Source organism: Atractosteus spatula, chromosome 11 (assembly GCF_055471065.1).
Source record: "Atractosteus spatula isolate fAtrSpa1 chromosome 11, fAtrSpa1.hap1, whole genome shotgun sequence".
Lineage (NCBI taxonomy): Eukaryota > Metazoa > Chordata > Actinopteri > Semionotiformes > Lepisosteidae > Atractosteus > Atractosteus spatula.
This window is the reverse complement of record NC_142716.1, coordinates 33,654,587-33,681,942: the sequence shown is the minus strand read 5'-3', so window position 1 is coordinate 33,681,942 and position 27,356 is coordinate 33,654,587. Positions and strand designations below refer to the sequence as shown.

At 48.7% G+C, this 27,356-nt stretch overlaps 2 protein-coding genes across 2 annotated transcripts; one reads left to right on the top strand and one right to left on the bottom strand.

Moving 5' to 3' along the window:
* Window positions 1–60: 60 nt before the first annotated feature.
* LOC148823882 (protein FAM78B) lies at window positions 61–12,159 on the bottom strand. The gene is made up of 2 exons (XM_088926764.1): window positions 10,147–12,159; window positions 61–2,904 (listed from the first exon to the last, which is right to left on the bottom strand). Exons 1-2 carry the CDS (start codon window positions 10,446–10,448, stop codon window positions 2,382–2,384), a joined length of 825 nt encoding a protein of 274 aa, XP_088782890.1. The 5' UTR covers window positions 10,449–12,159; the 3' UTR covers window positions 61–2,381.
* Window positions 12,160–14,729: 2,570 nt separating this feature from the next.
* On the top strand, window positions 14,730–25,422 carry cmpk1 (cytidine/uridine monophosphate kinase 1). Its single transcript, XM_088926758.1, has 6 exons — window positions 14,730–15,051; window positions 18,810–18,956; window positions 20,034–20,186; window positions 20,864–20,940; window positions 21,792–21,888; window positions 23,309–25,422. The coding sequence occupies exons 1-6, from the start codon at window positions 14,908–14,910 to the stop codon at window positions 23,348–23,350; spliced, it is 660 nt and encodes a 219-aa protein (XP_088782884.1). The 5' UTR covers window positions 14,730–14,907; the 3' UTR covers window positions 23,351–25,422.
* Window positions 25,423–27,356: the final 1,934 nt, after the last annotated feature.

Genomic DNA, 27,356 nt, shown 5'->3' with positions numbered 1-27,356 from the left:
TTGAGTGAACAGGCAGGTCACAGAGCAGCTTAACACATTTAAAACAACACCAGTATATGGGAAATGATTTCAAGTAGTACTATGTTTAATACTCAATAAAGATGTGTTCTATGCCACCGGTTTCAGATCCCATAGCTTGTCTGTTCAGAAGAATGCATAGTGTAAATATTACTCCAATCTCAAAACCCATCCATTTTCTAACCACTTCCTCCAGTACAGGGTTGCAAGGGAGCCCGTGCCAGCTAGCAATGGGCATAAGGCAGGGTACACCCTGGGTGGGATGCCAGCCCATCACAGGGCACACACGCACTCACACCAGGGCCAGTTTTCCAGAAGGCAGTTAACCTACCAGTATGTCTTTATACTGTGGTTGGGGGGGAGGGAACATACAAACTCCACACAGATAGTACCCCGGGTCTGGAATTGAACCCAGGACCTCAGTGCTGCAAGGCAGCACTGCTGACCACAGTGCCACCCACCCGTCCTATTAGCCAAAACAGTGAGCACACAGAAAAAGGAAGGGCAGAACATGTCCGAACCCCGGTCTGAGTAGCAAGCCACCCTCACCACCCTCACTGCCGTTCTTTCCAGGAGATCCGTGTCTGTTGTCCCAGGCTCTCTCAAGCGGGACCAGACCATCCCAGTGCATGGGAGGCTCAGGGAGGGCGCGGGTGGACAGTGAACCGGTGTGAGGCTGGCCCAGATGAGGGCAGGAATGAACAGACACACAGGGCCTTCGGGACCTGCAGCTCCCTGTTCGTTTCCCATCAAGGCCTGCTCCCCCTGGTGTGTGAACTGAGCCCGACACTCCTGATAACTCCTCAAAACCTGTTCTGTGTAGCAGGGTGTGCAGATGTTTGTGAAGGCAAGCTAACAGCAGCGAACGCTTGTTTTTAAAGAGAAGTAGGCCCTTTCCAAGGGTGTCTTCTTCTGAACAGGAGCAATCGGAGGTTAATACCGTGCCGAGGAGCAGGAAGAAGAAACAAGGTTTCGGCGGGCGAGCCTTCTTCAGGTGTGAAGGAGAGTGGCGAGAGAGGCACTCCCTCACCTGCTTTGTTATTTGTTCTCCCTCTCTCTCGCCACCTGAAGACGGCTTAGCTGTCGAAATGTCGTTACCTTCTTTCTACTTTTCCTTGTGGAATTGACTGTCATGTTTCTCTTTGCAGCCAGTGCACACTGACACGGCTCCCCACTGGAGTTTCTCCTCCTGTAACAGGAGTCCTCTCTGATTAGAAAACACATCTGGTTTATAAAATCACTGTGGAATAGGCACCTTTGTGAAGAGATACACTGGAGTGTAGATTTGGGTATTCTTAATAATGCCCTTCTAACGCATTTTAAGGTGACAGGTGTCACAGCCGTCTGCAGTCGACAACAAGTCTCCTGACAGCTGGAATTGGATTGTTTGTTTTTCTATGACATAAAACATCTACTTTGTTGTCTGAGGTTCACATTTGCGGTAGCTTAATGTGGAAGCAAGAATCGGAATAAGAACAATTTATTCACCTCATCATGAGCCCACAGCTACGCCATGTCAGCCTATACTGGTTGGTCAAAACGGAATTTTCAAAAATTCAGTCACGAGGAACCAGTCCTGTGTAATACTGGCCGACTGGCTAATTCCAATTGCCATAGGACACCCCTAGTGTTGCAGTGTGGTTTGCATACAGACCATAGTGAGGGTATCTTGGTGTCTCTTGGTCAGATCTACTGCACGGCCTCTCGCAAAGACCCTCTCTCTCCGGTGGGCTCTGCAGCAGACCAGCACAGGAGACAGCTTCGATCATGGCCTGAAATTGTTGCAGGGAGACAGGAATAATCACATGACGGTGGCTTGATTCTTTTCAGTACTCTTTAAAAGATAAAATATCTTACATCTGAGCATCAACATCTGCTGCAGTGCGCGTGTCTGAAGTTGCATATGTGGAACTGAGTGTGGACGTGTCCTGGCTTTGTCACGAGTTCACGTTTAGTGTCAAATCTGCCGACAAAAGCCAGGTGACGGTTTTTGTTTTCTGAATGCAGTGGTGTTCAATTTGGCTTTTTCCCAGTCCTGTGTACAGTTAGAGAGAGGCGCTCCATGGCTAAAAGGCCAATGTGGTTTGCACCTCGGCGATCACCTCCGAGAGAATCTTTCTGCCCTCCTTCTCCCCTCCCAGCTGGCAGCGAGACTGCCTGAGCCGAGGCGAAGAGTAGGCACATCATCGCGGATTAGTGTGTGGTTTCAGGGGCAGCCAAAGCAGAAGTTGCCCCCTCCTTGGTAGGGCCTGTTGCTGTCTGTATCTTTTTTACTTTGCAGGCAGGCCTGCTGTCTGTGTCCTGTCCCGTGCCCGTTTAAGGCAGATGCCCCCCCTATGTGACGCTGTGCGCTGCTCGCGGTGTTATTTGGGGGGGATGACCACTAGGGGGAGCCCTCTCTTGGGCCGCCACATCAGAACCTGTGCATCATTGGCATTGGGCTTGACCAGGGCGTTGGAGGGGATGGGTTCCATGCGGGTCAGAATCCGGGGCTGGTCTTGCTGAATCCGGCCCACCAGTCGGGCCCGGGAGCCCAGTGGCTGGCTGGGGTCCACCTCAATGTCCACCCGCATGCGCCACTTGATGGTCTGCAGCAGGATCTTCTCCTTGGTGCCCGTGTTCAGGGCCACCAGCCAGGTGGTGAAGCTCTGGTCCCTCTTGATGCGGGTGAGCAGGGGCAGGTTGCTGTCGCTGACGGGCACGGCCCACGTCACGCTGGGGTAGAAGTTGTCGTTCATGCTGACGGTGAAGCGCGACACCTTGCTCGTAGGCCCGATCAGGGTGACGGTCTCCGTGGTGTTGCCGTACCAGGGGTAGCTCACGCCGTCCGAGTCGCTGATGGCCTTAACCCGCCCCTCTCGCAGGTCGGGCAGCTCCCAGCTTGACCTGCAGTGGGGGGACAGAGAGAGACAGGGGGATATGGGCATCCGTACTGCTCCGCGAGAGATCTTCCCGGCACATGAGTGCTGCGCCGGGAGGTGGACGTCTGGATGGCCAACCCTAGAGGTACCCCGTAGGAGGTACCCCATATCTGGCCTGGAGAACGCCAGCAAGAGCCCTCTAGTCTGCAATCAGAATTGTGTCTCTATTACTTCCTTCCCCAAGGCAAAAGCTTAATGGGTCACAATAACACTGTTCCAAGTGGCTAGAAGCCTACAGGGCAGGAGCTGTGTACGACCGGATGAGCTGCTCCCGCCAGGTGTGTAAAGACAGAGACTCCACTCCTGCAGCAGGGGAGAGCCCTCTCTCCCAGGACTGCAGAGGATGGGCCCCAGCTGCAGAAGCTCATGCTTGTGATAGGTTTGTCCGTCCCCTGCGTAGAGAGTAAGATTTATGCACCTAGAGTACTGTTAATACAAATTCCATCCTATTCTAGGCATGCTATAGGGATGCAGTCTTATCCCCCCAAAAAATAAGGGAACAATGTGAGATCTTATTGCCTTGTTATTTAGTTTGTCTTGTAAGTGGTAAAGGAAAAAAAAGAGCTGCTATTAAAAGTGTTTCAAAACCAAGGTGTAGCAAAGCCACAATGCTATTGACAGTCTCTTCCTCCAGACTCTGGGTTTTGTATTGTGAAACATTGTTTCATAAGCATTCAGGCACAAATAAACCCCAAAACCATGTAAATCTGTTTCACAATGCGCTGAACAAAGAGGGCACATAAACACAAACAGAGCTCATTTAGGGCAACGGCTCATGCTAGTTAAATCTCCTTCCTTTCAGGTCCTTTCTTTGTATTTGCATTTTCTGAATGTGTTTGACATCAACCTCAAACTTTCTCTGTCTCTTCTCCACACCTCCCAGGTTTGGTGCAGACCCATGCTGTTTGTCAAACCCACCAATCCGTTTTTCTCAGCTAGTGTCTTTTTAAGCTTCTTTTAATCACCACCTGTTTCCTTGTATTGGGAATCCATACAGCGGCAGACTTGACACAGTAAATGTGCACTAAAATGCACAGCACCCCAGATTACTCCTGTTAATAATCCCTCTTCCAGATTGTCTGCAGTTTGGGGACACAGATGTGTATCTGCAGTTCTGATTCCATAGTTGTCTTTTTTCATGTGTGTCACTGTATGTTTGTGCCTTTTCATTCGAATGAACAGTGAAACATGAGCCATAGTGGAAACGATGTGGAGGTCTATTTAAAACCAATAACAGGTGGCACTGCTTTACCCATAGAGCTGTGGGTGTCTGAAACAAGCTACCCAGCCATGTTTTGGTAATATACTGACTACCAAACAGGATAGATGTACTAAATGGCTCCCTCTCGTTTGTAACTGTTTTTATGTTTGTGTGGGTGTGCAAGAGTTTGTTCTGTGTATGTGTGCACCTCTGTGGGTGTGCACATTCAACTGCATGTGCCCCCACGTGTGTGTGTGTGTGTGAGACTGAGCATCTGTGTCTTGGTGTGTTTTGTTATTCTTGTGCACATACTGTAACTGCGTCCTTCCGTGTGAGTATACCTGAAAGCACAGGGGGTGTCTGTGAGGGGACACTGGATGAGATACAGTCTCTGACTATTCCGTAGAACTGAAACACACCGAGAACAACACATTTATCCTTAGATTAAATAGCTGTGGAGGCAAACAGCAGGCTGTCAGAAGAACATGAATTTTCAACAAAAAGCACTCTTTAACTACTGCCATGCTGAGCATGTTAATGGAAGGGAGCGTTGGTGTACAACATGTGCGTCTTTATCTTCCTGTCAATCAGCCGAACAGCATCCACACCTGTGTCTGTCTGTGTAATCTCCCTGAGCAAGAATAAAATAATAATGGCTGAGTATTCAAACAAAGTGAAGCAATAATGGCAGCTTATTAAAATACATTCATTACTGTTGATTGTTCGGAATGAATAAAATAAATACAAGGGGTTATTTATATTCAGCAGCTGTAGTGTATTGTGCTGGGACCTGCCTTCCCAGAAGAATACCTGAACAGAAAGACATCGTGCCTGAAAAGCAGCAATCTAGTCAGGTCACATACTGTATCAGTACGGGGGGGGGTGAGGGATGGCAGCACTCTGGCTATTCTGTCTACCTCTGCATGGAGCTGCTTTGGCGACCTCTGTACACAGCCTCTGCCCAACTGCTGCTGCATGTCTCAGCATAATGGACTTGATTGATTCTAAACATATTGCTCATTGCAACCAAAGAGCACTTCCCGGGTCTCCAATTAGTGCTGTCGCTGTCACATCCCGTCGTGTGCGAGCGCAGTGCGCAGTCCGGAGTCCGGTGCAGATGCCCTTGATTAACAAACCACGTTGCCATGGAGAGTCAGAGAAGGCTAATTCCACGGGGAGGCGACTCCAGTTGCTTCTCCAAGTTGACCTATTTCAAACTAGGGTTTTTCTAGCAGAATTGTGGGCATGCAAATAATAAAAAAAAGCTTCCTCGGATTCAAGACAAGACACTAAAATAGGCATGATGGGGACTGCGACGCATGGATGTTCTGAAATGTGCCCGGTTACCCCCCCCCCCGGTGTGTATCACTGTATCTCAGAGGCACCCCTCCCCCACCACAACAGCAGCTGCAGCAGTGCCTCTGGCCTTGGAATTGCCTGTCTGATCAGAAAGATGATATGAGACCACTTACCTAGTTTTTACCATTGAGCTTCTATTCTTGCTGGCAAGGGAGTAGTCACTTAGAAAGTGTCGTCACAGGGACTCGCTCTGTAGATGTAGAGTCAGAGCACTGGAGCCAGTTGACAGTAAAAAGATTTTGTAAACACCATTTATCTGAACCACAGTGTGGTGGTTAAGGCAGCCGACACTATAGCTTGCAAACAGAGGCAGGGACAAAGACATAAGCACACTGTTCTATTGATCATTAGACAAGCAGATGTCTGGCCACACTGCCTGCTGCAGACTGAGGGTAATGAAGTTAACAGGCTGTTTATGTCAAAGATATTCATCCTGCGATTAAGGGTCATCATTGTTGCCAGAAATTCAACGCCAGGTCACCTGCAAAGCTGGTGGACTAACAGTAACATTTGTTGATATTGCATTGATACTACTGTGGTGCTTAAAGTAGTGTTGTCTCCTCCTGGTGCAGCCTTACAGTTTTTTCCCACACTGAGCAAATAAAATTTAAATGCAGCTGCAGGTCGGGTTTAACTGAACGTCACTGAAGGAGATGTGCTGGCTGCAGCTGCAGAAGACCTCTCCCTCTCTCTTTCCCTCTCTCTGTACCCCTCCCCCTCTCTCTCCCTCTCCGCGCCTCCATGTCATCGGCTGCCAGCACTGAAAGAGTGTGTAGCATCCAGGCTCTGTGCCGCATGAGTACGACTTCTCCCAGGACCTCTAGTAATATTTTCAATATTTACACTGACGCACACTGGGCAGAACATAGAACAGATATTCTACAGCCATCCAGGTAGCTGTAGAAACTGGTTTTCACACTTGGTTTCTTGAAGCACTTAATTCACTTGAAAACAACATTTTGTACCACTTGCTCAGAAAATGCAATGGTTTATAACCCAAATGACATTTCCTCGTTAAGTATAAGGTTCATTAGACTTAAGAAATACGTGAAGAATAGCGCTGGATAAGGAGGGCGCCGGTGGTGGCGTATATAATGGACACATTATGTACGTTTAGTATGACATATGCACAAAAGGAATATGCGCTGTTTTAATTTACTTTCCAGATTTAACTCACTTTAATCAGTTTCTCAGGAGTTCTCTGGAGATCTAAATCCTATTAAGTGGTTCGGAAATGAAATAGAAGAATAAATGACCTCAGGCTCAGTTGAAAGAGGACCTAATTAGAGGCCGTGCCATGTGAGAGGGCAGCCCACAGCGGAGCAAGTACCCATCTCCCACTCGGCTCCGTCAGGACGGCTCCAGAAACAGGCCGCAGACGGAAGGCAGGTTTCTCTTTCACGGGAATGCGGTTAGTCTGCCGTCTAATACCATGAGCATTTGCTGCGCAGTCCGGTTTTGGCACTCATTTTGTGAACCATTTCGAATGTTTAGAGAGGAACATTGCTGTTCACACAGATGCGACATATTGCCATGGAAATCTCTTACTGCTGCACCAGACCTGCTTCTTGACAGAGCTCAGACTTCTTCACATATGCTCTTGCACATTTCCCCCACATGCCTGATGTGCTCCGCCTCTGCCCTGTTAATGGTATCCTTTGATCAATGGATCAACAACTGTTTGCCTGTCCTGTCGTCCTTCTGCTTCCTGCCTTTCTTGCTGTAACCTCACGGAATCCGGCTTGGCTCTTTCCCGGTCCTTCAGCTCTTAATGTGTCTCCTCCCTGGGATGGACGCTGCTGTCACAGAAAGACAGAAGGACTGAGGGCCCAGCATGTGAGGCGGCACAGCTGATGACGCCCGGTTCAAAGTCGATGTTTGCAGAGCTCCCCAGCTCCAACTCAGAAATATGCTGCAGGACACCTGACCTGGACAGCACACTGACCCCCACTATCAGATTAAGAACCGCTTACGAAAAAAGTCTCACGAAGATGTAGGGATGCAAGAAACAGTTCAGGAAATAAGTTTATCAGGGACGGCTATCCACAGAGCTGAGATATTAACGTATGTTTGCCTACTCTGCTTTGAAACACAAAAACGTCTTTGAGGGCTGAACAATCTTTCGTGTTACAGTCAATGTTGCATCTAGGACAAGAGCACACATAGCACAGGATGTGGTGTAAGAATATATTTAAACACCAACACAAAGAATGAAAATTCCAATGTGTAGCCATCCAAGAATATCACACAATCTTATGCTCAGCTAAATAGGAACTGGTCACTGTCGGACAAGAGCTGTGCTGACTGCTTTTTAACATTAGGGAAATAAGTCCAGCTAAATTCTACCAAGGAAATAAGAGAAATGAGCAAGTTCTAACAATCCCAGGCTGAATCCTGAATTCCTCACGCAGGACAGTAAGAGGTGTCTTACTAGAGGACACCTAGTGTCCCAATCAGGACACAAGATTAAGTGAAATAAGCAAAGTTCATTCCACTGTGAATATGGAGCAGTCAAGCGGGGAAAAGGAGACAGTGGAACAGTGTCAGGATGGATGAGACAGATGGAGAAGATTCAGATCGAGCCCTTCTCAGGAATAAACTGCCCAGTGCTTGTCTGCAGGAGGTGGAACCTGCCATCGATCGCTTGAAGAATGGGCACACTTCCTGGAGATAAACTCCAAAGAACACGTCTGCCCAGGATAGGAGATAATAAAGACCTCAGGAATTACAGACCTGTTAGTTTACTGCCTGTCATCTCCAACACTTGTCACTCCAACACCAAGGCACACGGACAAGGAGAATTTAACTGCAGTCATGTAAGTCCATGGGTACAGTATCATGGACCACATACTGTAAGTAGCAAGGTACGAAATTCAAACGTGCAGTGAGCAAATGCCATTGTACATTGGATTCATTTATGTACATGTACAATAGGCACAACCACCAGTACAGTATGTTTGAAGAAAGACAGGGAGGGACTCAAAATTGATAAATATACTGCAAAGTAACCCATTTGACCATGTAGTGTCTTCATTGTACCCTACAATTATTGTTGTATGTTTTTAATTCAGTTGGCTGTTGTTGGTGACAACAGTGCTAAGACCATTCAGGATCACCGCAGTGACGTTAATATTTCTGATAAGATTTTGTTCCAATAATGGGATATATAGATGTCTGAACTTCTGCAGTAGATAGTGTGCTTTTTAAACAAGCTGAGTGCATTGAACCTCTACTGCCCTGTTGTTTACCGGCACATCAGCTATATTGTACTGGCCTCTCGTAGTGGCTGGAGATGTGCGACTGGTTTCCATCGCCTTCCCTGGCCAGTATCTCAGACCTGTAGGAAGCCAGTGGGATATGCAGTTCAATCCCACAATCCTCTTTGAGGCAATTCTACTAGAATCATGGGATGGTATCTTTGTGGAGTACGTGCAACATTTTTTTCAAGCTGTTCTTGCAGCTAAAAAGGTTTTCTTTGGAGTTTCTAATATTGAGACCATCTTCTACCTATAGCTGGACAAAACCAGCATATACAGTAGGTAGTCTGAGGAGGAACAAGCTTTCGTCTTGGTTATAGCCGACTGATAAAGCCTTTATTTCTGTAAAGGTATTTTTCCTGGTTAGGTCTGTAACCTATAGTACAGATTTGACAGTTGTAGCCCGAAACTGACAATTTGTGGTCGATTTTTTCATCTTTTCAGTGTGACACAGAGATTTACGCCCCATTTTTTCAGACATGTCACTTCTGCGCTCACACACTTCCTGTGCCACGAGGAGTGTGTGGGACTTGTGTGATTCCCTCCTCACAGCAAGATCAGGAGAAGCTGAGGTTCCCAATCTGTGCTCAATGGAGTACGAACACAAGATCGCACCTCTGGTATCTTCTGAGTGACCTGCTGTGCCCCGCTGATCTGAGACACCAGCGGACACACTCTGGAAACTCCAAAACTCCCCCCTCCCCACGGAAGCTAATTCTCCAGACTCATTTCCTTCCTTCTGTTTTCTCCCTTTACTGTTATACCTTGAACCTTTCGCAAAAGTCTTTGTAGAGTAAAAGCTCTGATACATGCCCTACTGCCACTTTCCTGAGCACAGCATTTGTTCAGTTAAATCCGGAGTACTCTGCTGCCCCCCCCCCCAACACACACACTGGTTAGCTGTGCTGGCCTGTGGTGACCACAGGGAAGAGATCAGGCTGCTGTAAATCTGCCGGATAAAGACAAAGGCTGAAGTGCATAGAGGAAAGGAACGACATCGCTGCAGGAGACACCAGGGGAACCAGGAACCTCCATCATCCTCGGCTTCCTCATTGCTGCTGCTAGAGGAATTCATCTGAACTTAACCGTGAGCTTCTCTTACTAACAAGATGTACCACGAACCCGAATTGACTCGACCAAGAAGACACTGCCACAAACGATTATCTTACAGAGCTATTATAGGGGGGAACCACGCACGGCTCTCGGTGTAATAAAGCCGATCAATTTACAAGGGGCTAGTAAGTACTCGCTCCGGGACTGTGCCACATGTATCGATCCATTCGGATTCTAGTGCTACCACATCATCTGGGTGTTCGTGAGCGTGCGTGATGGTTTGTGCGTTTGAACAGTACGAGTGTAAATAAAACGCGGCAGAGATCGGGAATCTTACATGCCGATGTCGCTGTAGGTGTTGTAGAACTCCATCTGGGTGCAAGCCTGAATCCAGCCCACCACCCACGTCTCGTTGCGGGGGACCGGGGGCATCACCACGCGGGCAGACGCCTTGAAGTACGGGGTCTTGTACCGCAGGACGATGGGAGAGTTCTCCTCGATCACAGTAGGGCACTGGTCTATGGTCGCCGACACGTCGTACACCACGATATTCTCCCGCTTAATCCGCGATTTGCAGGTGATGCTTTGTATACAACCCATGGTCAGCCACGGAAGCAAAAGGTACACGAGCAATGGCATAAATAAATAAATGAGAGAATAAATTAATTAATAAATAAAGTTGTTGTTTTTTTTTAAGACAAGAGTGGTTGAGGATGAGGTGCAGTACAAAAGAGCGTGTCTGAGGCAGTCCCTGTCTGTTTCCTTCTCCGGTGATCTCCGCTCTAGCGCGCTCTTGAACGCCTATCCCGGTACACCAGCGCCCTCGACTCGATCCACAGCGGCGTGTCTCTCACGGCCTTTCTTCTCTTGAATTCCACGCGTCCGGCCCCAGGTCTGTGCCCTTTGATCCTTTTCTTTCTTGCCCTCGTTGTCATGTCACCAGTGCGGGCGGCCGGGAGGCGGAGGCAGCCGGGGCAGCACGTCTGTGCTCGGATGGCGGACGGCGCTGGGAGTCGGCGGGGCTGTGCTGGTCCCTGGGTGGATGGGGAGGCTCCGTGTTGCGCAGCAGAGAGGCGAGAGACCGTGGGGCATCCCTGCCAAAGCCGGCCCGGCGAGTGGAGCTGCTGCTGCTGCTGCTGATGCTGAGGTGCGCGCCGGGCTAAATTTAGAGAGCCGTCGGGAAGAAACAATAGCACGGGCGAGTGGGGATGTCATCCCCCGCATCTTGCATTGCGGGTCTTCCCTGCGCTACGTTTTTCCCCGAAAGAAGGAGAGAATGAAAGCAGCTCATGGGAATAAAATAACGACACAGTCCCGCGCGCTTTGCTGTTGTCGTGTGGGCTGGTTTTTAAAGACCACGGTCGGCTCTCTCTCCCTCTCTTGGTCGCTTTTCTGTCGGAATCTCAGGTCACTGGTGGTGTTTCTCTGGTGTCGTCTCAGTGGTGATGATGCTGAATGGAGCAGGTTCGCAAAAATCGAAAGCGAGGTACACGGCACGGTGTGTCCACAGCGAGCTGCCATACTCTCTCAGCCCATCACTTAGAAATAATGCTACACCTACAACCGCCTTGATTGACGATTTGCACCCCGATGTTTTCCAACGCTGTAATTATAAATCAATCAACCGAATCAGATTTAAAGACATATTACTCATTATTTCCATTTGTGTAATGATTTTCATATTTCAAACCTATCAGGATTGGTTCTTAGAGCGAGACTTCGTGGAGAGCACATTACCAAAAGCCCTTTACGAAGATACACGCTACAGTACACGGAGTGGACAACCGCTAATCAGGTTAACTGTGGCAGTTAATTTAATACATTTTCTCACGATGCAACGCCTTGAACCTATGATAATAAACCAGAATTAATAGCCTTAAAATTAAGTAAGAATTGATTCTGATTTCTCCGTACTGCAGTATGTATTTTGGAGTATAAAAGCGTTCAGCAGTCTACAGAAATGAAGCAAATGTGGATCTCACTATCATATTTCAGAATCTCGGGATCCAATATTTCCAACAAATTACCTTCGTTAGAAACGATTGTTTCTACGTTGTGTGCCTGTACAGGAACGACGTAACTCATTATTATCGCCGTTACGGGAGATACACCGACTAAATCTCCTTTAAAACAAAAAAAAATACCCAAATGCTATTCAATCGTTGGTAGACGTTTCCTTAACAATTCATGTTACAGTAGAGGATTCCAGTGTATACGTGCACAACAGTTTAACAGCGAGGCAGGCATGAAGAAATGATTTGTAAATGACGACTAACAGCCATGCAATCAGTCATTAGGAGAGCTCACACTCTACGGGGCCGCTGAAACTGTATTAACATTATCTCTCTATGTTATAGGTAGGCGATTATAAATGCAGCTGCAGCCCCTGTCTGGCAAGAGCGAGCTCGGAGTTCACGTGAGCAGCGGTTCACGTGGCGAGCGGTGCCCACGCTCAAGTAATCGACGTGTTAAGCGCTGTTTGTGCATCATTAGCGCGAACACAAGGTGAAAATGGTGTTGTGCAAACTGCAAGTCACTCTGCACGGGAATGGTACTGCATTCAGTCCAACTGTCTGTTATTTTGCAGTATTTTACTTTAAAGGAGGCGTTAACATGCACAGCAAGTTGGATGTCCAAATACGTTTCTCGAAATAAGCCACTCGTTCTCACACGTTAGTTTCTCATTTTATTTGAACTGCATAATGAAGTGTTTTTTTAAATAAAGCGGAATCCCTACTTTTGAATAGATAACAGTTTTTTTAACAAACGGACTACAACTACTGGAAGAAACACAAAATCGTGTTACCCTTCGCCCTCTTGTGGACGTTCAGCGGTGGTGACAGTAACTCGAGTCAGTTACTGCGTCTCCGCCAGGTTCACCCTGTATTTACTGAGCGTCACTGCAAGACACCTTTTTAAAGGCAGAAATCATTTGGTTTCTCATAAACTAAGGTTAACTTTCTCCTTTGGACATTTCACAAACGGGAATAAACTTGATATGAGTAAGAATAAAGACAATATTAAGTGAAAGTGTAGCTTCACGGAAGAGCATCACAAAGCGTATTTAACAACTGTACAAATGGTAAAAAGTGAAGCTGAAAAAGTATAGTTAAAGCAGTGTAAAATGGAAGCACTTTGCAAGTGTGTGTTGAACGTGGAATTAAAAATACAGTGTTAATTGGGTTAGGGATTTTGCTTCCTGCGTCTGTACGAAGTCCGAATTGGTGTTATCTGGTATTACCCGGTTAGTGATGGATGTGTCACAGGTAAAATTATAACTGCATAATAATAAGTAATGTAAAATAAAACCAGAATTGTACACAAATATAAAGCATCGGAAACCTGAGCTAGTGCCTTTGTCAGAGGTCGATCTGGCTGTAAATTGGTCGCGGTTGATGAGTCGCAGTTGACAGATACCTCATTGGTATACTTTCGACCCCACGAGTGAACAACAGGTTTCTATAAACAGGACAGTTGAGCGCTGTTTATTTTTGTCAGTCTAGTGTTGAGATCATAACTGAAGAACTGAGAGTTAAGAACAGAGACGGCGATTTAAAGGAGGAGGACAGAAGATGTGGATTTGTAGAGCAGGAAAAAGGCTCCGAGAGAGAAGGTCTGTCTGCACCCGCACTTTAAACAGGTGAAGTTCTGTGCTGGCGGCGATATTGGCAAAGTCACGTTTATTTGTCAGCGAGGAAATGTAATTCTGCCTGCTCCTCTGCGGACTCCAGGCTGACTCAGCTCTCAGATCTGAGGCGAACATCCAACCACTGACAGGACGATGCGCAAAATGTTGTGTTTTTTGGGGCACCCTCAAGAAAACTAGAAGATACAGATGCGTGAATTATTTTATCAGGCTCAGAGAAAACAGTGGTGTTCTTGAAATAATAAAGGGCAACCTAATTATTGTTTAATAGCCGGCTTTGTTTCTATTTGATTATCTAAAGACGTAAATGCATCGGGTCTGTTTACCAGTGGAAGTGTTTTTTATCAGGGGTCTTCCACTTCCAAACTGCGAAGTATTATTGGTTTTAAAGCAGTGCTATAAACATCCTACTTTTCAAGAGCGTCCCGGAAGGGTGATAGGAAAGTATAATCTTTTCTCTCAGCGCAGACAGCTTACACACACTATTGGTAAGGGAAACGCGCGCCCGTGTGCGTGGGGTGAGATCGGGTGAGCTGGCAGGGCGGGTCACTCCAGAGGCGCGTGATAATAAGGCTATATCCGACATCCTATAACTCATCTTTGCGCACTGCTCTGTTAGGGCTTCCTCCGCCCTCCAGCTTGTATCAGTGCTGCGTCAATGACATTTTGAACTTGAGTCGAAATTAGTTGTACGAAATAGACTGAAGGGTTACGCGGCAGTCTCGTGTGTTCGATTCATTTAAAAATAAAGGCCATGTCGAGAATTAGTACCATTAGGACATCAAGACAGACAACACCAAACAAAAAACAAAAACCTGAATGCGTTTTAACTCTAGACATTGTAAAAGACTCAGTACACTAGGATACAGTTAGTAAGCGCCTGAACAATACAAGTACTGTACATAACAATGACGTCAGACGGAAGACGCGGAATTCAAGGCATTTTACAGAAGTTAGCTATAAAAAGCAGAACGACAGTTTATTTAATATATGTTTGTACTGACAACAAAGAAGAATCTCTAAACAAGAATCCACTGTGGCTGTATGAAAAGTAGTAATTTAAGAGCTAGACGGCTCCAGTATCTTTTAAAAAGCGCTGCGCGGTTGTTTCATGCATCTGACATTCCTTATTTCTGACAGACCCTGTACCAGTCCCGCCTCCCTTCGCTAACATGAGCACACCACCCAATCAGAGCTCACAGCTCGCGGTATGGGCGTGGCCTAGCGGTGGCCCCCCCACTGGAATTGTGGAGTCTCCGCCTTTTGACCTTATATGTACAAAGAGGGGCGTGGATTCCCCTCACGTCGTCCCCAGTGCGCTTCGCCGTGGTGGAAAGCGGAAGTGGCATCTTTGCCTTGCCTCCGTGTCACGCAGCAGTCGGACATACCCGGGATCTCACTCCTTCTTCGCCAATAGCTGCCCCTCCCGGGTTCGCCGGTTGTTTTCGGTTTATGCTGTACCGACTGCTGAGCTCCTTTTCCCGGAAGGCTCCCAGTGTTCTGTACCGGCTACCTCTTGTCATGAAACCGCAGGTTGTGTTCGTGCTCGGCGGCCCCGGCGCTGGGAAAGGTACCCAGTGCGCCAGGATCGTGGAGGTAAGAGGCGCGGGGCGACACGGGCAGACATCCTAAGCAGTGGGCATTTGTGGGGGGCGAGACTTCCTCACCTCGGTTCCCTCCACTGACTGGATCGATCAGGCACTTCCGGTCTCCAGAATGAATGAAGCCAGGGTTACTGCGCAAAACAGCGGCACAAGCCTTTCACTGTGAGAACGGAAACATCGCGCACACTGCTAATTGCGATAAGAACATTAATTACAGCGGTGTCGTTTCATCGAGGCCGTTGTTGTTACTGTAGGGCCGTTTTAGTACGTACGGAGTAGTGAGGAAGCTCACCGAAGGAGAGCTGACTTTTCCTGCCGCTGGAAATTGCCCTGAGCCAAGTGTGAAGGTTGTGCGAGTGTCGTGTTGATGGCCACGTCCTCGTACTACACATAAACCAGGAAATTCCCTGCGATCGTCATATATCACTTAATCACCGGGAGAGCGTGGATAGGAACACGCCGTTTGACATTTTCAGGTCATTTTGAAGAAAAGCAGGCTCAAGTTGTTGTGAGTGCAGGGATACCAGCGGGACAGTATTGTCTTGCTCCTGCCTGGCACACAATGCTAACAGGTTTCTGTGCGGTGGAGCAGCCGGCCTGTCTTTCCAGGTCTGTGGGTCTGGGGAGATTAGTGCTCCAGACCAGTGTGTGAAGCACAGAACATACCAAGATTGCACCTACACTGTAATTACTCAGCAGAATCCTCCTCAACACAGTAAACACCAATTAAAGGAATAGCTCACGATATGAATGCAGTTAATGAGAGAAACTTCAACTAGCAGATGGTGTGATGGAAATCGGTACACAGAAGTGCTGACAAAATTATTAAGAGTTTGCCAGAGTGGCATGTTGAAATAATAGGATAGAAAAATCTTCCTGACTGTGTGAAGTCCTGAAAGTTTCGGTCGCGCGGAGCCAGAGTGGCGTTCCTGGGACAGGGGGCAACCCCGCACAACAGCAGCGGTGGGAAGAGGGAAGCCAGGAGGCAGTTCTGGGGATGTGGGTGCGACGGCAGTGTCCGGAGGAGGGGGGGGGGGGGCGTCCCAGAGAGAGAGGGCCAGGAGAAGGAGAGAAGCCCCCCCCCTGAGGAGCCGAGGCGGTGGGCGAAGGGGGAAAGTGCAGACCTGAAGGCGTGGGTGAGAGCGTGCCATCAGGCATCAGGGGGCTGGGCAGGTGGACTGAGGACGGACCTGAGCCTGGACGCGCACTGCTCAGGAAAGGCAAGATCCCAGCTCCACTAGCTGCTAACACTGAACAGACAAGGGCCCAAAGGGGTTCTGGGAAAATTCCATCAGTCACGACACCGGTTTCGCCAGGTACAGTCAGACAAACAATTAGAAAAAGGTGTAGAAATACACCTTTACCAGTTGAGGTCTGTGTTGTTCTGAATTGAGTTCAATTCCGAGTTCTGGCTGGACTGTAGGGGGACTCCTTGCTGCTGTTCGACTGACAGCGATGAGGTGATGGCGATCGCGGGAGAGGGATTGGGCTCTGGGGTCAGGAGAGCATGGATCGCATATGATATGGACTCTGAAATGTGTTGTCTCCTCTTCTCCGGCTACCCCTGACATCGTAGGACAGCTCCCCGTTAATGGGGGGTTTAGCTTGGAGCAAGGTGGGTGTATGGTACAGGCCCGCAGGTAGAAACTGGAAAGAGAGGCCAGATTATGGGTCCATTCTAAATTACTAAACCTAAAACAAAATACTTGGCTATATCCAAATGGAGGAGACGAAATGTATTGGTCTATATAGGAGAAAAATAATAAATGCCAGTTATTTACAGTGAAGCGCATGCTCCAGTCCTGTGCACAGTGCAAGGTCCAGGGATGAAGAACAAGGCGTAGGTTGTGTAGTCTTTGTGCACACCAGGCTCAGCGCACTTGGAGACTCTGTGCCCATCCCAGTGCTGTGTGGGACTAGTTATAGGGTGTGTCACTGGGGCCCTGTCTCTGACAACCAGTGTCTGAGATGCGGGCTTTGATGGGACGGGCTATTTTTAGAGCCTGTTTACTTTGTGGGATTGGGACGCGACCACATTAGCGGGCTGGGGTGTGTCTTCTCTGGGAGCTGCACGGATATGGTCTCGCGCGCGTGCACACACACACATTTGTGCTCCTGTGTTTGTGTGGTCTTCCCATCAGCCCTCCTGCTGTTTTTTAATTCCTCTTCCAAACTCAGCTCAAATGGAATGACGTGGGGACAGGAATAGAAATTAAAACTATTTTATTCCCCAAAAATATATTTGAAATTTCAGATTCAAAGGAAGATGCCATTTGATATATAAACATAATTGACATTATGGGGTTATCGTCACCGTTGTGTTTTGTTGGGAGTTACTTGTAATGTAGAAACATTTTGTCCCCATGTTCATACATACCAGAGAAAACACACTGATGCAACACACATCCATCTGATGTGAGTGTATATAACTATCTGGCCATACAGTAATGGCTTAGTTGAGTTTTTTTTTAATCAGAGCTCTGTGGCCATTGGCTGTCTTTTGCTTTTTCATTGCAAAAAGATTTCAGCAATGAGATCCACACACACTGTCGTGAAAAATATTAAAATGTGGGCAGGGTGTATGCCACAGGTCAGAGTTTGAAGACGGAAAAAGACCAGTTTGTAGATTTTATTCATTCAACATCTATCCTAAATGACAAATCTGTTTTTCTAAATAGTCCTAAAAAGTGCCATTTTGTGTGCTTTGGTGACTGCTGTGGTTTCTCCAAGCATGTGGCGTTGGGCTGTTCCGTGTGAATCAGGTTTCTGGCATGCCAGGGCCTGGTAATAACTGCTTTTCATCCCTGCTCACAACCCCAGCGCTGTTCTAGTGAGCTCATCCTGCTGGAGTTCAACAGGGGAGGAATATCGGGGCTGGAAGGGTGGAGTGTTTGTGAAAGACACCGCGTTTCTCCTTGTGATATGTGATATGACACGTTTAACTATTCTCCTGTTGGGTTTGTCCATTTAAAACGCGTTGTTAAAGGGGAACTGCAGTCCCAATTTCTCAAACCGCTTATTAAATCTCAGTAACAAAATAAATTAATTGACGGTATCGTAAAATTTTACAATTTCCGCGTAAAACTCAGAATCATGAAATACGGTATAGTGTTCACTAGTCACTGTAATGACTAATGTAATGTGAAGTACGAGCAAATGAGTACAGGTTGTGCAGCAGACATTTCACCACAGAAATGTTCCAATGTGATCTGCATGCAGTTATCAAGTAAGTAGTATTTGGTGGCAAAACTGTCTCAATGTTGAGAGCAATATTCCTATTGGATTGAAAGAGCTGTATTCACAAGCCTGCTTGTTCACAATCTAATAGGTCCGCAACATGTCACTGGATGTTTTCTTGCCTTGTTCTGATTCGCAGACAATGATGGCAATATGGCTCTGCACACACCTGGAGCTTCATCTGTTTTGGATGTAAATCGGAGGTTTTATATGTTACCGTGTACTGTTGTTTGAAATGCACTCATCAATTCTTTCCATCCCCTAAATATATAAGTAATGTTGCGGTTCCCCTTTAAAGCTTTGGGCCTGTGCTGTATTGTTGTCAGCCAGTTCTAATGCTGAAATTTGCTTTTTATTTTCTGGTGTCCCTCTTCTGACAACCTGAAGCGTCCTCACTACCCCTAAAGCTCCCTTTTCACAAATTGCCCCAGCCGTGAAACCTGCCTCTGATCCTGGTTGTCCCCCCCATCTGCAGTGCCGTCACAGTGGTGTCCTCCTGTGTCTCTTTGGCAGAAGTATGGCTACACCCACCTGTCAGCCGGGGACTTGCTGAGGGCAGAGCGTGGCAGGCCGGGGTCGGAGTTCGGACAGCTGATCGAGAGTTACATCAAGGAGGGCAAGATCGTCCCTGTGGAGATCACCATTAACCTGCTCAGGAAGGTAGGTTCCAAGCGACGGGTTGGTAGGGCTCCTAAACCAAGTTCTGGGATTCACGGGGATCTATCATTCCTGATCCCACTCTTGGAATTCACTGGAATCTATCATTTCTGATCCCTATCCTGGCGATTCCCTTGGATCTATCATCCCTGATCCCACTCCTGGGGATTTACTGGGATCTATCATCCCTGATCCCACTCCTGGGGATTCACTGGGATCTATCATTCCTGATCCCTATCCTGGCTATTCCCTTGGATTGCTCTTTTCTGTTCCCACTCCTGGGGATTCACTGGGATCTGTCATTCCTGATCCCTACCCTGGGGATTCACTGGGATCTCTCTTTTCTGATCCCAGACCTAGGAATTCACCTGGACCTTTCTTTCGTATCATTATCATTGGATAAGGTCCCTGGATCAATAATCAAGAGGCCTAGATAGACCAAATGGACTCCTCTCACTTGTAATCTTTCTTATGATCTTATGTCTCTGACTAATTACATTACGCATCTTCTGCTTCAGGTTTAATCTCCATTTGTAATACGGTCCTGGTTGGTAGCCACGAGAAGCTGTAGACGGTCTGTTCGAGAAAATAGCTCAGCCACAAGATACAGATGGGCTGAGTAATTAAGAGCTCGTCTGCAGATGTACGTATGACGGGATGTAGTATTGACGGGATTTTCCGTATTGGAAAAACAACTGAACAACATTCCGTAGGAACAGCTGGAGCAGATGTGGCAGGAAGTGGAGAAGGGCTGGGAAATGCGCGGTCCTGTTTCCATCCGCCAGCAGACATCGCCCACGGCGGAGGGTCACGGTCAGTGGGACTGAGCATCAGGTCCCACTAGTTTCGGACAGGACTAAAATCGGCAGTTTGGTTTTGCCAGGAAAGGAGAGGGGAGTCTAACGAGGCAGCCATACGTCACTTGGCATTGAGAGTCTTTTCATCTGACTCGGGGTCCCAAAGATTTCGGCAAGCGTGTGCGAGTAACCTTGTGTGAACGCGTGTTCGGGCTAGGGAGCGTGTCCGCGCGCACAGCCGTGTTCGCGTGGGCGTCGCGTGTGACGCCCTGGCTCCCCGCAGGCCATGGAGGAGACCATGCTGAAGGACAAGGAGAAGTTCCGCTTCCTGATCGACGGGTTCCCACGCAACGAGGACAACCTGCAGGGCTGGAGGGCCGCCATGGACGGCAAGGCCAACGTCAAGTTCGTCCTCTTCTTCGACTGCAGCAACGAGGTACCGCGCCGCCGCCGCGCCGCGCGGAGACCAGGCCCGATCTCATCCTGCTGCCGGCAGGAGCCCGTCTCTGGGCCCTGAGGACTCCAGGATTCCCTGCTTTTACCCTGACTCCGCTCACACTGAACTAACGGGCCCCACTTAACTGCTTTTTCCCTGTGGATCAGTGTATAAATGTGGTCCAGTTGTTTTTTTTCCCCTTGCCCGAGCTACTGTATCACCCGTGGCTATCCCGGTACTAATGTCACTAAAACCACTGTTTCCCAAACTCAGGCCTCAGGAGATTGGCCTTGTCCTTTCTGGATTGGAGCTGAACCACTATTAAATCAACCATTTGCAGCGGTTTTAAAACTCTCAACACTTGATGGGAAACTGGATATCTGAAACTACATTTAAGACCTTAAAAGCCAGTGATGTTTTCATTAAGTATATTTCTTTGAATCAATACCACCCCAATTATATGAAAAGAATTATTTTAAAAGGCCAACGTAAGCATTATTTTACAAGTCATTTTTTCCGGGACAGTTTTGTGGCGTACTTTTTAACTTCCTGACCACTGGTAGTGCCTCCGGCCGAGCAGGAGCTATAACTGCCTCAGTCGAGGCCCCACGAGCTCGCTGGGCGGCGGCGGGCGAGTGGCTGATGCGATGTGGGCGTGGGCCCGCGCTGTTCCGCAGGTGTGCATCGAGCGCTGTCTGGAGCGGGGCAAGAGCAGCGGCCGCACGGACGACAACCGGGAGAGCCTGGAGAAGAGGTAACCCCAGCCCCTGCCCATCGAGGGCCGTGGCACCAGGGCACCTGTACCTCGAGTGGCGTAGCGGGGGACGAGAGCTCCCAGGAATACAGAAAATGTTCAGGTTTTGTATTGCAGGTTATTTCAGAGGCAGCTTCATGGGTTTTCAACACCCAGGTTTCCCTTGAAGAGATTACTACCCAGACACCGAATCCTGAAAGTTTCCCAGCGTGTTGGGAGCGACTGCAGCACAGTCGCTTCAGAACGCCAGTTTTCCTGTGAGCGGGATTCACTTCCCATCACTTTCTGGAACCGCAACAGAGGGTCACGGAGGCCGGGAGCCTGTTCCAGGAAGAACTGGGCACAAGACAGGATAATCCCTGGACTGGACTCCAGTCACACACAGGGCACACTCACACTCTCACACATAGTGATACACACACTCTCCCACTCGCACTCGCAGTCACACCAGGGCCAGTTTTCCCAGAAGCCAGTTCACCTACCAGTGTCTCTAACTGGAGCACCTGGAGGAACCCCACATGGACCCAGGGAGAACATGCAAACTCCACACAGACAGCACTCCAGGAATGGACGCCAGGGCCCCAGCGCTGCGAGGCAGCAGTGCTGACCACTGTACCACCGTGGTGCCCTTAAAAGATCTGACTGTATCGGGTATTAATTTATTAATTAGTTCCGGTAAGAGCACAGTCGGGTACCTGAGGCAGAATGACAAATCGTGTGGGAAGGTCCGGCCCAGAGTTAGCCACTGTGGAACTGCAGCGGAGGAGAGCAGGGAGCTGAAACATCTGGGAAGGGAGGTGAGTGGGAGATGTGGGACAGTCGAGGTGATGCCGTGTGTCGCTGTGTTCCAGGATCCAGACCTACCTGCAGTCCACCAAGCCCATCATCGACCAGTACGAGACGCTGGGCAAGGTGCGCAGAGTGGACGCCTCGGGGTCCGTGGAGGAGGTGAGAGGGGCTGGGGGGGGAGGGGCAACACTCCAGGCGGGGCTGCTCCTGTTACAGTCTCTGAAGATGCATTTCTTCTCACTGTGTGGTGTCCGTTAAAGAACAAGGGAACGGTCAATCCACTGATTAAGGTGCCACGAGGCTCATAGTTCAAGATCCAGCTCTACCACAGACTCGCTGTGTTATTTCGCAGCCTGACTGAAGTCAGGTAGCGTGTATTGACATGGGAATATCCGGTACCCCTTCAATAGAGTAGGGTGCGGAATTAAGAACGGGCTGTTGTATTAATTTACATACACACGCATCACCTGCAAATAGATATCTAACACCACACTCATTCAAGGCCCCTCAGGAGAACTCTGGATCACTCAGGTGACCTCTTGTACCTCCAGCAACCTTATTTACTGCATCTCTTGCAGAAAATGCCCCGCTATCTAGATCTGGGAAACAGGAAGGAGGCTCGGAGACCGCTCCAGAGAACACGTTAGCCCAAGCCCATAGTTTCTCATTTCACCTCTGACGGCCATGATCACACTTCTTAAAGAAGGGTTTCTTAACTCCTATGGCAGAAAGGCATCCGGAACCAAAATTATCCTGAAACGTGGTTCACACCTTCCCCCTTCTATCAGACTTGTTTTCCTGTCATCTTCTCTGTTCACATGCGGGTTTCAACTTCACACCTCTCTTCATCTCTCTCCACTTCACACCACCTGAGTGGCCTCTCTGCCTCCCCCCTGCTCCCACCTCCTCCACTCTCCCGGCTTTTGTTCTCCTGTGCTCTATAATCTCTGCTGATTTCCCTGTCTTTCTCACTCCCGAAGAAGGCTCCACAGCCGAAACGTTGTGTTTCCTTTCTTCTCTTTTCAGCCTGGAAAAAACCTTTACTTGTTCCTTTGCAGCCTACGCATGCCGACGCAGCTCCCTACTTGAACTACATTCACAAATATACTGTTCTTTATGGCTCAATGCAAATCCCTATTCCCTTGACTGGGCTTTTTAGCTCTCAGTGAGTAAGCTCCTACACTGCAGTGCCCAGTCACTTAGAACTATGCTTAGGGCTTTGCAATGTGTGTTTATACATTGTGTACAGTGTTAGGGGGGTGGTTACTTTTCAACTGTGTTACAGTTACTAGTTATTTGTGTACAGGATCACTTTGTAAAATTTGCAAGATGTGTGGGGAAAATCATTCTGAAGAGCCATCGAATTGATCTGTGTGTGTATACTCGCTAAATGAAGTCAGTTATTATCTTGTGCATGAACTTTCCCTCGTTACCTTTATTTGATCAAGTAATCCCACACTCCAGGAGCTTGTAGCTGTAATAGATTACTCTGTAAGAGTAACTTTCCCCAGCCCTGACCGCACATTGTGCATTTGTAAAGATTGTGACCTCGGCTGTGCCTGCCTGTTTCTCTGCGCAGGTCTTCGTTGATGTGCAGAAGATCCTGGACAAGGAGGGCTAGAGCCAGCAGCTCCCCACCCTGCAGGCGGCAGAGGAACGCGCTCTTGGTTTTTTTTTCTTTTAAAAATATATAACTGTCTCTATTTTTTTTTACCTCGTGGGATAAATCCGTTTTTAAATGTTTCGACGGCGGACCTCCTCCGGGCCGTGTGCGAGCGGGAGAGGGGGCGCAGAGGGCCGGAGCCGGGCTCGTCCTGCCTGGTCGGGCCCACAGGCAGGGGATCTGCGCCCGCAGCAGAGGCGGCGCCAGCGCCGGTGTGGCGAAGAGAGGAAACCTCTGCCCTTCGCTTTTAAACCCGTCGCAGAGCAGGCGCGCGCCGTCGGGTCGCGCCGCCCGATTTTCGTCTTCTGTCCCGCTGCGTGTGACGGCAGCGGGCGAAACGAAGGGACGTCCGAATTGAAGGGAAGGCACAGCCGCCACGCCTGAAGCTCAGTGACATTTATTTTTTTTCCTTTTTCTGCTTTAACTTATTTATCGTGCGGTGTGTGCAAACCTTTATGCATTGGTGACGCGCACCGTCAGATTAAAACTTTGAACAGCGATGACCATGCACACCAGTTGCAGTCTGGGCTCGTTGGCCAAAACATTTGCCCTGTAACCCAGGCGCCTGTGAAATGTTGCTCAGGACCTGGGGTCGCTTTTGAACCCGCCCCCGGCCTCCACAGCAGGCTGTTTCTTAACACCGAGCCGACACTCCTTCTCGGGGGCGCGTGAGAAAGCAGTGCCCGGGCAGGACTCTGCTGACTGCGGGCAGAGGTCTGTCCTTGCCAGCTCCCTGGCCCCTGACCGCGGAGTGGTCCTTTATCAGGGACACTGCATCCGCATTGATGGGGAAAGACAGGTTCTTTGCATTCTCAGGTTTAAGGAGACCGTTCGCTTTGGCCCGACGAGTGAGCATCCTCCGTCCGGCTGTTCCTGTCTCTGCTGGTGTTATATTTCTGTATTGTTGCTCCAGTCCTTGACAGCTCTTGGAAACGGGAGGGGGTCTGGTAGCTGAATGGACACTCTAGACACAAAGACAGGTCGCCACAACCTAGGACCCTACTGATCTCGGAGTATCCTTCCTGCTACGCCAGCCCTAGAGCCAGCGAATTCGCAGTGTTTGATACGGGAGGGATAGTGTAAAGCTTCGGCACTCTGGTTTTTCTTAGATGGTGCAGGAGAAATCGATGCCCTGAGGATAAGCGTGTAAGAGTGGCGTGATGTACTGTAGCATTCGCACTACAAGTAACACCAGTGCGCGTGTGATATAGTGTAGAGGATAGGGTAACACACAGCACACTGCTGGCCAGATTACAAGCTCCCCCCCCCCTTTCAGAAGAGTTTCCACTTCAGCAGAAGTATAGCGTGTCTGCCTCCACAGCAGAGGCTTTCCGAGTTCCGAGGAGCAGAAATAATGGGGACAACAGGTGCGATTCTTTTCAATAGGAATGGCGTGGCAGAGCTTTAGGAATGCTGGTGATTGCACAGGAAAAGGCTGTGTGCTAGCAGGCAGAAGGGGTCGTTGCAGCCTCTCCGTGACGTGACGGTGAAAACGTGTCGTCTGCAGCCTGTTTAGGCTGGCTGCCTGTCCAGGTCCAGCCGGACACAGGTGAGAACTTCTGAATGGAGCCTGTCTGCTGGAGAACCGTCGGTCCTCCGGTCCTTAGACGCGCAGGTGAAGCACACAGGGTGCTGGCGTTGGAATCTCTGCAGGCTGTGTGAGCAGCCACGCTTGCCCTTCGGGTCACTGCCTCGCTCCAGCCCCGGGCCCTTCCGGCTGGCGGCCACGTGCCTCCCTCTCAGCCCGGTGATACCGCACCGCCGGCCCCTCTCCTGGCGCAGCTCCCCCGTCCTCGCCATGGCAACGCCCGAGCGCTCCCTCTCCGCCCCGGACACGGCTGCCCGTCTCTCCGGGGCACCCCGCCGCCTCCCGTCCTGTGGAGACCCCGGCGGTTCTGGAGGAGTAAAACCGTTGTGAGCGTGTCTGTGTAACCGTGAAAGATAAGGACCAGTTTCTTTTTAACTTGAACTGTTTTATGTTTTTAAATAATCGCAGACAACTGAAATATACACTTGTATATCCCTCTTAACTCCCCCGTGTTTGTGTTTTTTATACTTGTCATGTAGGCCGTTGGTTGAGAAAGCACTGTTCCTCATTGCTGTGCATACGAGGTATCGCTGAGCTCAAAAGGAATCTGAGAGTGCGCTGAAAGCATTCTTTTAGAACCGCAGTGGGAGATTGATGATTGTAATTCTGGGATTTTTGACATTGGTTATGATCTACTTGCAAAAGAGAGAAATAATGACCTAAGTGATCTGAAACAGTAGTTTGTGCTGCCTTCTGTGTCAGGCTTGCTGCTGTGTCTGGTGGGGGGCCGTCCTGCCACTTCCTGTTGGGACAGCCAATCACAAGAGGGCTGGGCCGACGGGCCTCCCTCACAGTGCATGTGTCAGCTGGGCTTGGTTCAGACCCAGCCAGCCTGCTCTTGGCTGTACGGACCTGCAGGACAGCCTGCAGAGAGAGGGGCCGCAGTTGGGGTTTGGGCGAGAAGGCGGACCCCTGTGTAAGTGTACGTCTGGACCATGAGCTCTTCTTTTCCAGGATGCATTGCTTCACCTCTTGCCGCAGGAGTGGGCTGGTTCCACCTCACAGCCAGGCTGCTAGTCCTTCAGTCAGTAAGGTCACTGCCGGGCTGCATCTCCACATCTCGTTCTGCTCATTAAGTTACACAGCACTGCGGGTATTCAACTGGAGCTCCTGAAAGGGAATGGATTTTGAGCAAAAATTAGTTGAAATTCGAGTGGCACTGACTTAGTTCGTGTTCGAGTTGCATTTGAAATATGGGCCTTAGAGAAGTAACCAGCAGGTGTCAGCCTCAGTCTCTGTTTCACGCACTTGATTCACTTGTGGCACAGAGTTGACATCCAGCTAGCCTCTGGTTCAAACCCCTTCACTTTTAGTAGACATTTTTAAACTTTTTAACTTCTAGACACTTGAACTGTGAATTCACCTTAAGCATGCTGCTGGTGCTAAATTCAAGTAGAAAATGCTTTTTAAGAAAGTGTTTCGTATGTGCAGTTCCCTCCTGTGTTTGCACACGACCTATTAAAAATGCGCTAAAGGTGTGGACAGCAGCAAGATTTTAATAGGCTGAATGAATCTCTTGACAATACAACTCCTTAACCAGGATATTTCTTAAAGTAAGGAGAGTAAAAAGATATTTGATTTATTTGAGTTCCAAGATACAGTGTTGGAAGCAGGAAGCTACCAAATGCAAGGGAAGAACAGCAACGTCTGGGAGCCTAATCAGACAGTAGAACCTGATTAGGTTCTACAATCTAATATGGGGTTCGTTCTGAATTTTGGGGCACAGACATCTGTTGTATGTGACATTTCAGAAAATAACCATTGTGAAAAAAAGCCATTGTGCCATGTGTGGAATCATCTTTGTATAGCTTGTAATGCATATGCAGTGATTGCTTCCAGACTTCGTGGTAAATGAATGTATTCAGATTATAACCCATCCATGGAAAGAGTATTCCAGGAAGACGCACACTTCCACACTGTCTCTCATCTTGGGTGTTCTCTGGAAAATAGCATTGTTCGGAACAAATTAAAACTTATGTCAAACCTTTGTTGAAGTGTGCTGTGACTTCTGGATCTTATCTTGAAAACCTGAAAGAGGTGACTGGCGTGACTGAGAACAGTTCTGAGAAACACACAGAGAAGAATGAGCAGCAGACCTCGACTCTATCACAGCTGCCTGCCAGGAGCCATGATAAGGTGACAGTGGGAGAGGAAGTCCTCTTTTAATGCAGATGGAACTTGGAGATCTGCTGAACAGGCTGAACACCAGGGCCAAATCAGTGGCATTCTTGAGATTGTGCCTAGACCCTGCAGCTGACCATACATACAGAATAAAGATCTGAGCTCAACGTGTATGGATGAGATCATGGGGCTCCCACGAAGGAGTCCTTGTGCCTGGCCATTGCAATCTGTTCTGCACAGGGGGTTGTTTATAGG

What these genes read in the sequence shown, in the direction of transcription:
- LOC148823882 (XM_088926764.1), bottom strand. Translation starts at nt 10,448, where the DNA reads ATGCCATTGCTCGTGTACCTTTTGCTTCCGTGGCTGACCATGGGTTGT. An exon ending in ACCTACAGCGACATCGGCAT is followed by an intron (nt 2,905 to 10,146) that starts GTAAGATTCCCG and finishes CCCCCACTGCAG; the next exon opens with GTCAAGCTGGGAGCTGCCCG.
- cmpk1 (XM_088926758.1), top strand. Translation starts at nt 14,908, where the DNA reads ATGCTGTACCGACTGCTGAGCTCCTTTTCCCGGAAGGCTCCCAGTGTT. An exon ending in CGGGAGAGCCTGGAGAAGAG is followed by an intron (nt 20,941 to 21,791) that starts GTAACCCCAGCC and finishes GCTGTGTTCCAG; the next exon opens with GATCCAGACCTACCTGCAGT. An exon ending in CCTCGGGGTCCGTGGAGGAG is followed by an intron (nt 21,889 to 23,308) that starts GTGAGAGGGGCT and finishes TTCTCTGCGCAG; the next exon opens with GTCTTCGTTGATGTGCAGAA.